We start from the raw sequence: 9,291 nt of genomic DNA, 5'->3' as shown, positions 1-9,291 counted from the left end.
GATAATGGGATTTAATTAAATTTTAAGACCTTCATAGATAACAAGATTTAGCGTAAGTTCTACCTTTAGGAAATATAATTTAGCTTTGAAGTTTTCACTCTTAAGATGAGATTTAATTTTAAATTTTTAGGGCCCTCCTGGATAATGAGATTTAGCTTTTAAATTCTTAGAGCTCTTTTGGGTAACATGATTTGATTAACACTCATAGATGTTCCCCGTACCAAACTAGGGCAAAAAAGTTTCTTTTGTTTTGTCTGTTTTGTTGTAATGGCAGACGCCTGATAACAAGGGAATACATATCAATTTTTGGCATCAGGCACTCACCTGGATAACAAGGGAATACAGTTCAATTTTTTGGCATCAGACGCCCACCTGAAAAACAAGGGAATACATTTCAAGTTTTGGCATCAGGTGCCTATCTAAAAAATAAGGGAATACATTTCAAGTTTTAGCATCAGACGCCCACCTGGAAAATAAGAGAATACAGTTCAAGTTTTGGCATCAAGCATCTGCCTAGATAATAAGGGAATACAGTTCAAGTTTTGGAATCAGGCGCCCACCTAGATAACAAGGGAATACAGTTCAAGTTTTGGCATTAGGCGCCCACCTGAAAAACAAGGGAATACAGTTCATGTTTTGGCATCAGGCGCCCACTTGGAAAAAAAAGGAAATACGTTTCAAGTTTTGGCATCAGGCGCCCACCTGGAAAACAAGGGAATACATTTCAAGTTGGCATCAAGCGCCCACTTGGAAAACATAGGAATACATTTAAAGTTTTGGCATCAGGCGCCCACCTGGAGATCAAGGGAATACATTTCGAAGTTAAGTTGCAGGCGCCCACTTGGAAAACAAGAGAATTTATTTCAAATTTTAAGTCAGCATCAGGCGCCCACCTGGAAAACAAGGAAATTCACTTCAAGTATCAAGTCAAGTAGCAGGAACCCTCCTGGGGAGCGAGGGAATACATATCAGAGTTAAGCCCAAGACAACAGCAGGAACCCGCCTGAAGAATGGGGTCAATTCAAGTTAGGAATAACATAAGCTCGCCCCGAGAATGCGAGCCAACAGTTCAAGATGCACAACAGAGTTGTAGACGATTCAAGATCAAGTTTTGAAGACATATAGATAGGAATTTTGTAACTCATAGCTGATAGACTTAGTTAGTATTTTTAATCTTGATTTTTGATGTAATAACAGGATCGCGGACCGGAACCTCGACGGAACGACACCTCACTCGATTCTCCAACTCATCCTTCCATTATTTTTCAGAATTACACTGACCTGATTCCTTTATAGCCAAGGATATGTAGGCAGCCTCAGAAGTAAGGTTCGGTTAAACTTTTCAAAATGCTTCCCATGGAGTATCCAAACGGGAAAAAATCGCTCATATTTTCTCACTTTATCTTTGCCCGAAAACTTTTCGTGTTCCCGAGCAAAGAGGGGCAACTATGAGCACGTGATTTTTGCCCGAATAATAATATTCCTACAAAAGTCACAAATGAATTTTTGCTTTTGAGTGTTATTATTTTAGGAATTTATAGTAATTGTTTGGTAATTGTTTGCATTTAGTTACATTTTGGTGCATATTTAATATTTTTTTTAAAAATATGGGAAATACTTTAAAAATGTCCAAATTTCATGCATTGCATTTTTAGGTTGATATTTGCATTTTTAGGTTTAAGTTGTTAATTAATTACATTATTAAATGTAAAATCAAAATATTGGCTATTGTTACATTTTTAGCTTTTAGTTCTAAAATTAGTAATTTATTTGCTTTAGCTTTAAGTTAATTAATTATTTTTATGTTTTAAATAAATAATTGATATGATTTTACAAATTAGGTTTAGTCTAGAATTTTTAATTAAATTTAGTAGGTTAAAAATCAAGAAAAGAATAAAATAAGAGGGTAGCTTTGTTAAATCCTGAAATTGGTCCAAGACCAAATTTTTTAGCCTAATTTAATCCTCAATTCCGCCCAGCCCTTCACCCCTAGCCCACGCCCCAACCCGCCCATCCAGTCGGTTTGACCCGCCCCACTTCCCCCCAAATATAAGCCTAATATATCAGAAATAAAACCCTAAACCTAGAGAACCCCAAACGGCGCCCACCCTCTCCAAAGTCACGGACGCTGCACACCATCGCCCAAACTCGCTGAATCACACCCAAAATCGGGCGAATCGACTAGCTGAGTCTGCTCATCCCCTCCTTTCGTCTCTCTCCAACGTGGCTTAACCGTTTCTGACAGATTTCCTCTTTCTCACATGCCTTTTCTTTGGTTTCTTTCGGATTTTTACTCCTTTAGATCGAAATTAGGAAAAATGGGGGCGTAGGATTGAGTGAAATTGATCCACTCCCTCCATTTATCCGTTTTTTCCATAAAAAAAGGGGTAAAAAATCGGATTCGGATTTTGAAAAATTTGGGAGATTTCTTTGAAAGGAAGCATAGAAGGTTCGAGCCTCCCTATATATTGGGATTATTCTTCAGAGGTAGGGGGGAGATATTTCAATAGAAAATTAGGGTTTTATTTCGGGTTTGCTTTTTGAGTTTTTTTTTTTCTGTTGTCTTGTTGATTCCAGAGAAAGATATTGAAAGTCTGAGTTTTTTTTTGTTTAGTTCGAGATTTTACTTCCAAAAAATCAGAAAACTTAAAAAATATGGAACTCCATTTCTGGTTTTGGATTTCTGTTTGAAAGGGGTTCTATTTTGGAGATTTTTTTTTCGGGTAAGAAATCTTAAAACAAAATTTCAGAGGTCCTTGGGAGAAAAAATTGAAAAGAAAAATAGAAGAAAAGGATTTGGTTTTGTATTTTTTTTTTGATTTTGGCTTTTCTTCATTTTCCTTTTCGTTTGAGGTCTTGCAGAAATATATAAAAAATATATATATTCAGTTTTGTTTTCTTCTTTGTTTGATTTCAAGAATAGAAAAAAAAGGTCTCGTTTCTTCTTCTGGATTTGTGTTTGAAATGGATCTCGTTTGATTGAGCCGAGTTTGGTTTCGAGGTCCCAGTTTGGTTATACCCCTACTTCCTCGCTTGGGATTTTGGCGCAAAAAGTGTGTACTCGCTGATTTCTTATTTCATTATTCAAGAGATTCTAGTTTTTACAGGTTTTCTTCTTTACTCTGTAATTTTCTTTAATCATAATTGAGGCTTGATAGTATTGACTGTGGTTATATTTATACTTCTTCTGATTTTATTTTCTTAGTTTCTTGCAATAGTTCCTCTAAAGAACGAATTAGTATTCAACTTGCTTGGATCCCTGTTTCTCTTTTTGTTGTAGATTAAATGTTCGTACTTGTCTTAATCCTCTCACTTTGAATATAGAATATGTATGAAGAAGTTTGATTTCTATGAGATTACAAAAGAAAAGTGAACAGAAATTTTTATTTGAGATTAATTGGATCCGTGATTAATTAATAAATGCTGTGAAGAGTGTTTTTAATTCTTTTGAGCCCTTCTGTTTCTCCTTAAATCTAAAAATGGTATTTTCCTTCATGAAAAAGGGCAAATTGTTTATTTTTTTAAAATTTAGACTCCACAGGATGATTCTTTATATCTTAGTTTCTTTGACGTTGTGCCTAGATGTTGAAGATATTTCTTTGATTCAAGTCATAGCTAAAGGGATTCTTCAGTCTATAAGACATTATGCTTTATTAAAGTAAGATAAAAAGGTTTGGTTAGCTTTTCAGTTATTCAGAGTTAGAGGATTGGAGTATTGGAGTTCATGAGCAGGCATGTTTCGTGGGTTTCAGATTAAAAGGAAAATTGCGTTAAAGTTTTTTTGTAACATCATTCTGCACCAAATCGTTTCGCCTAATGCTCCTAAGGACTTAAGCCTCGCTTAGTTGTTGTGACGTGATGTCGAGTGAGTATATCGCCTTAGTAATCCTCTAGATAATTTGATAAATACTGAAGTAAAAATAGGACAATTGGGGTAATAACTGGATCTTCAAATGGTAATTCCTGGTAGCTTTAATTCCTTTCTTACTTTAGTAGTGTCATCATTGGATTTTCTTGGTTCGTATCTTTCCTAAATGTTCGGATGCCTTTTGTGTTGGGTGTGTTATACACTTTTATTCACTTTATTATAGTTATTGTTTTGGTTTCATTAGCCCTTATTTTTAATATTTAGATTTTGTCTGATGTAGTGGTTTGGCCATAGGGTTGGGGAATTTGAAGGAAACATAACTGAAATTTGAGTATTACATGTTCACTATTCTATTTTACTTTGATCGCTAGTAGCATGTTTTAGGTCGATCACACGTGGTTAGGCAAACTTTTAGGCGCTATAATAAATCATTATAGCTATGGGTATGGTTTCTGTGATGTGATTGTGATGCTTAATTTCCAAATCCGGGTGTACATTTCATATGACCCGACTGTAATTTCCAATAATGTTTAATAAATAAATATGTCATGAACCGCGGGTGCATTTCATGTAGCGTGGTTTACATGAATTTTCCTAAAAAATTATTAAAAGCAATATGAAAGTTAAAAATGCGCGTAGGTTTAAAATGTGTAATTAATCAGATAATTAGGCCAATAGTAATAGTTGAACGATCGTGCTAAAATCACGGAACCCGGGAATGCCTAACACCTCCTCTCGAGTTAACAGAATTCTTTACCCGGATTTCTGTGTTTTGCGGACTGTAAAACAGAGTCAAACTTCCTCTATTTGGGATTTTAAATTGGTGACTTGGGACACCATAATTTTTTCCAAGTGGCGACTCTAAATAAATGTAAATAATCTCGTTTCAATTATTATTACTTTAATTGGAAAAACTCCTTTATACCCTTCCGGGGTAGAAAAAGGAGGTGTGACACTTGGTCATTTGTGAATATACTTGTTCGTTTGTGATTTATTTAACACTACATGTAGGTCAATAATCCAAACAACGGTGTTAATCAAATTTTGAAAGATATATCTTGGGGACCTGCACCTACGGTTACTACTATGTCTAAGTAGTTTGTGAACGATTACAAATTTCACACCGAGGAATACTCCAAGTATTAAAAAAAAAAAAGCAATAACAATTGGATGTGTGTCAAAGGTGGTGAAGGCAACCAGGATGAGGAAAATGATTATTATGGTGTGATCAAAGAGATTCTAGAATTATCATATTCAGGTTGGCCAAATAAGAAAGATCATACTTTTCCGATGCAAGCGGTTTTACCCAACACCTAGAAGAAGTACAAATGTACATTCACAGTACAACATAATTGAGGTTAATAAAAAGAGGGGGTATGATCGCTATGATCCTTTTATAATTGCAAAAAAAGTCAGGCAAGTATATTATGGTCCATATCTATTGCGGAGAGATAAGGCTGATTGGTTGGTTGTAATCAAAACTAAGTCTGTTGGTAGGGTGGAAATTGAGAATGCTCTAGATGTTGCTTACCAAAACAACACCTCAAGTGTTAACCAAATGGTGGATGACCAGTTAGAAAATGACTTGGAGCATCCTCAACGCATATTAGAAGAAGTTGATATGGAGGAAATAACAATCATAAAAAATAAGGACGAAGAATCACCTGATGAAAATGAAGTAAGTGAAGAGGAAGAATTTTCGGACGAGAAAGGATACTTCGAAGACGACTAGTATGTTTTTTTCAAGCGCTCTCAACTAATATAGATTTATATTCTCAATTCTAACATTTTATTTAATTTATGCAGATGACAGATAAGGGTCGAGGTAGGTCTAGGAAGGATAAAAGTCCTATTGATCATGAGGATAATGCTACACCCTCGCTTCCTTCCGCTCCACACTTGCATCCCTCCATTTCTGATGGCCGGCAACGATCTTCTAGGCACACATCTTTTCTACCACATCCATTTACTCATCAAACTACCTACCATTCGCCCTCCCAACTGTATTCTTGTCATTATCCACTATAGGGCTATACCCCGCTTCCTCCACATGATCCTGCAAGTAGTTACATGGGTCCATCGAGTTAGCAGTCATAGGGCCATGTGGTGATGTGCTCGTCATCTGCTCCATTTGCTTCAGCACCAGCTGGATAGCATACATCTAGATTCAACCACCCGGATCGTAGCAAGGGTCTAGATTGCATCCATCTTCATCAGCGACCCCATCTCCCTCTCCACAGAGTTTGTCTCCTAGCATTTCTAGACTTCATCTTCGGGATAGTAGCGGTGAGCCAAATGCCTCCCCTTCTACGCACGCTTTAGATTCATCGGATGATGATGATCCAGAGGAAGTGCAATATGATCGTTATCTAGGATGATCATCAGGCCTGAAGGTAATGGGTAAGATTTATTTATTACTTCTTTATTTTTGCTGAATATAATAGCTAGACTTGTTTATTTAATGTAATTTCTATGTTGCAGGTTCATACCTAATCATCAAACTACAAAGATAATCACTTAATCTGCAATTAGTTGTATGATGCAACCTATGCGACTTGGAGTAAATTTCCACCGGAGCTCGTGGAGCAAATTTTCAACCAATTTAAGGTTTTAATACAATTCTTATCTATTTAGGTATTATATTAACAATATTTTTATCTAATGTTACACACTTCATTTGCAGATTAAGTGGTCCTGGGAGGACCGGCATAACAGTGTCATTCTTACAAATTTTGTGTTTAAATGCCGTAAGAGACTATCTGATTCCTTCTATTCTGCTCGGAAGAAGAGCAAGAAGCCTTCATGGGTTTTACCACATTTATGGGAGGATCTATTGAGGCAGTGGACCATTGAAAATTTGAGAAGATGAGTGAACATGGAAAGAAGGTCCGAGCATCTGAGAATAGTGGCTCCTTGCACTGTGTGGGTTCAAGGAGCATGGGGACTGCGAGGAGACTACTGGTAATTCCTTAAAATATTTAAATCTATTTTTATTGAACTATATTTATATATATTTTAATTTAGTTAACATGTTTTATTATATTTGTAGGAAAAAAAATATGTAAGAAAGATGACTCATGATGAGTTCTTCACGGAGACTCACATCTGGAAGAAGAAGGCACCGACATATCCAAGTAGATGGGTCGAGGATCGGGCAGAGACTATGTATGTAAGTTTCATAACTACTATAACTTGAAATTAATGTTTATAATATTATATAGTTAATAATTTTTTATCTTCTAAATAAAGGATCTCTACAAGACTAATGTGAAGGAGTACACTCCAAGCTTGCCACCGAATGGGCAAGGTGAGCGACCACCCATTTCAGACGAAGAAGCGCAGAAGATATGGTTGGATGTTATCAGTGGTCCTAAAAAAGGGATAGCATACGGCCTATTAGAGAGATCATTTCGGCGCTACAGGGATGGATTGCAAGGTATAGGGACTTTCATATAGAGCGAGACAATTGATAGGTCGACTCTCTCATCTATGAAGAAGAAGATCGCAAAGTTGACAGCAGAACTTGAAGAGACAAAGGCTAGAAAACAAAAGAGAGATAAACAATTTGATACCATTCAAGTTCAGCTAGAAAAGAGGGACCAACAATTTAATGTCCTTCAAGGTCAGCTGGCCAATCTTCTTGCTAGTGGTGCTTTCCCGATTCCTCGGTCTCGTGAGCCTTCCCCAAATCTAATCTTTCTTGTCGTGATCCTCCGAACCATGCCGACGATGAAACTTCTAGTAGTGAAGATGAAGATGATGTAATACAAAACACTCCCTGAATGATGTGTATTGCTAAACAAAGTCCTGAACTTGTGAATATTTTGTTGGGATAATTTTGAATGATGATTGTATTGTTGATATTATTTTGTTATTGAACACTTTTATTGTTGTAATTGTGGGTTGCGTTGTTGTTGTGGTTGTTATTAGTGTTGTTGTTGTGGTAGACGTTGGTTAATTGTTGTTGTTGTTGGTTAATTATGGTTCAATGGCAGCAATGTAATGCTGCCATTATATGATGGTTATTGGTTGTAATTGGCAGGTGGTGTAGCTTAAAAACAGTCATATTCTGTCAGGTTTTTACCCTGAAAACTAACCGACTTCTGACTGATTTCGGTCGGAATTCTCATATTAAAACCCACAAATTCATAATTTCCAACCGACATCGGTCGGTAATTTCAACGTGCAATCTGCAGAAATTTAAAATTACCGACCGAATTCGGTCGAAAATAACCTTATTTATTTATTAATTTATTTTTAATGATTCCGACCGATTTCGGTCGGTCTATTAAAATTTAAAAAGAAAAGCAAAATTATCAAATAATTATATTTCTGTCCGAAATCGATCACTCTTTTGAAAAATAAATAAAAAATAATTTACATATTACCGACCAATTTTGGTCGGTATACTTATTTGTTCAACAAAAATTATCAGATAAAGTGGTCAAATTTTGGTTGAATTAACCGACCGACTTCGGTCGAAAATTGCGACCTTCTTCGGTTGCCACACCTTAGCGACCACTATTTTTTCGACGAATTAAAATCGGTCGTTGTCCTATATTTTTGACCGATCTCGGTCGGTTTTCTTGGACGATTTTTGGCAGTTTTCTGGTGGTGGTTAATTCCTTTAGGTTTATGTGAATTTTTTAGAAGAATAATTAAATTCTTGAAGGAAAATAGAGTTGTAGCAACGTTGAGTAATTGTTTGTTTGTTTGGAGTGGGGGGAACACATGAAACATGGGAATTGGGGGGAGGTGGGGGTGGGGAGAGTAGCATAGAACATTATTTTGCTAAAAAAGATTTTCTTCTCTTTAACCAAATACTAAAATATGTTTTCCGAAAAAAGTTTTCCATTCACTAACCAAACATAGGAAAATAAGTGATAACACTATTCATTTTCCAGAAAAATATTTTCTAGAAAAACATTTTCCAAGAAAAATATTTTTCTTCGTACCAAATACACCCGTACTTCTAATAGTTTTACTGATATACATTTTATCGAATTAGTCAGCTTTGTAAGAAGAAAATTCATAAAATAGTTTGTCGTTCATGCGAGGCACAACATGCGTCTTCAAAATATTTCTTAAAACTTTACTGTTACATGCCTTCATTCTATTTCTGTAAATATTTTAGATATTTTTTATCATTTTTGTTTAAATAATGTACATTATTTAATTATAAGTTAAAGATTCTCTGTTTCCTTCTCAAGGATTATACATCGAATGATTAAGTATCTATTCTTCTGACAGAAATATAAATAAGATAGAAATAGAGAAATTAAGAAAGTCCAGCTACTTCCCACATGGATGCAAATTCATTAGTTCTATTCTACGGCACTATATGTGAAAACTATAGAAATTAAAAGAAAAGCCCTATTGAACCAAAAAAAGAAAAAAGAAAAGCCCTATGTCAAACATCACAT

The 9,291-nt window shown here is 35.5% G+C and overlaps 1 protein-coding gene across 1 annotated transcript; it reads left to right on the top strand.

The window, feature by feature from the left end:
* Window positions 1–2,079: 2,079 nt before the first annotated feature.
* LOC107767072 (uncharacterized) lies at window positions 2,080–7,764 on the top strand. Its single transcript, XM_075251174.1, has 7 exons — window positions 2,080–3,107; window positions 4,880–5,599; window positions 5,675–6,261; window positions 6,350–6,475; window positions 6,552–6,829; window positions 6,918–7,037; window positions 7,118–7,764. Exons 5-7 carry the CDS (start codon window positions 6,734–6,736, stop codon window positions 7,322–7,324), a joined length of 423 nt encoding a protein of 140 aa, XP_075107275.1. The 5' UTR covers window positions 2,080–3,107; window positions 4,880–5,599; window positions 5,675–6,261; window positions 6,350–6,475; window positions 6,552–6,733; the 3' UTR covers window positions 7,325–7,764.
* The last annotated feature ends 1,527 nt before the right edge of the window (window positions 7,765–9,291 follow it).

Source organism: Nicotiana tabacum, chromosome 1 (assembly GCF_000715075.1).
Source record: "Nicotiana tabacum cultivar K326 chromosome 1, ASM71507v2, whole genome shotgun sequence".
In the NCBI taxonomy this organism is placed as follows: Eukaryota; Viridiplantae; Streptophyta; class Magnoliopsida; order Solanales; family Solanaceae; genus Nicotiana; species Nicotiana tabacum.
The sequence above is the reverse complement of the archived record's forward strand: the minus strand, read 5'-3'. Positions and strand labels throughout refer to the sequence as shown.

Excerpts from the sequence above, each read along its gene's own strand:
- LOC107767072 (XM_075251174.1), top strand. The coding sequence starts at position 6,734 with ATGAGTGAACATGGAAAGAAGGTCCGAGCATCTGAGAATAGTGGCTCC. Across the intron at positions 6,830-6,917 it reads GGACTGCGAGGAGACTACTG|GAAAAAAAATATGTAAGAAA; the intron begins GTAATTCCTTAA and ends TTATATTTGTAG. Across the intron at positions 7,038-7,117 it reads ATCGGGCAGAGACTATGTAT|GATCTCTACAAGACTAATGT; the intron begins GTAAGTTTCATA and ends TTCTAAATAAAG.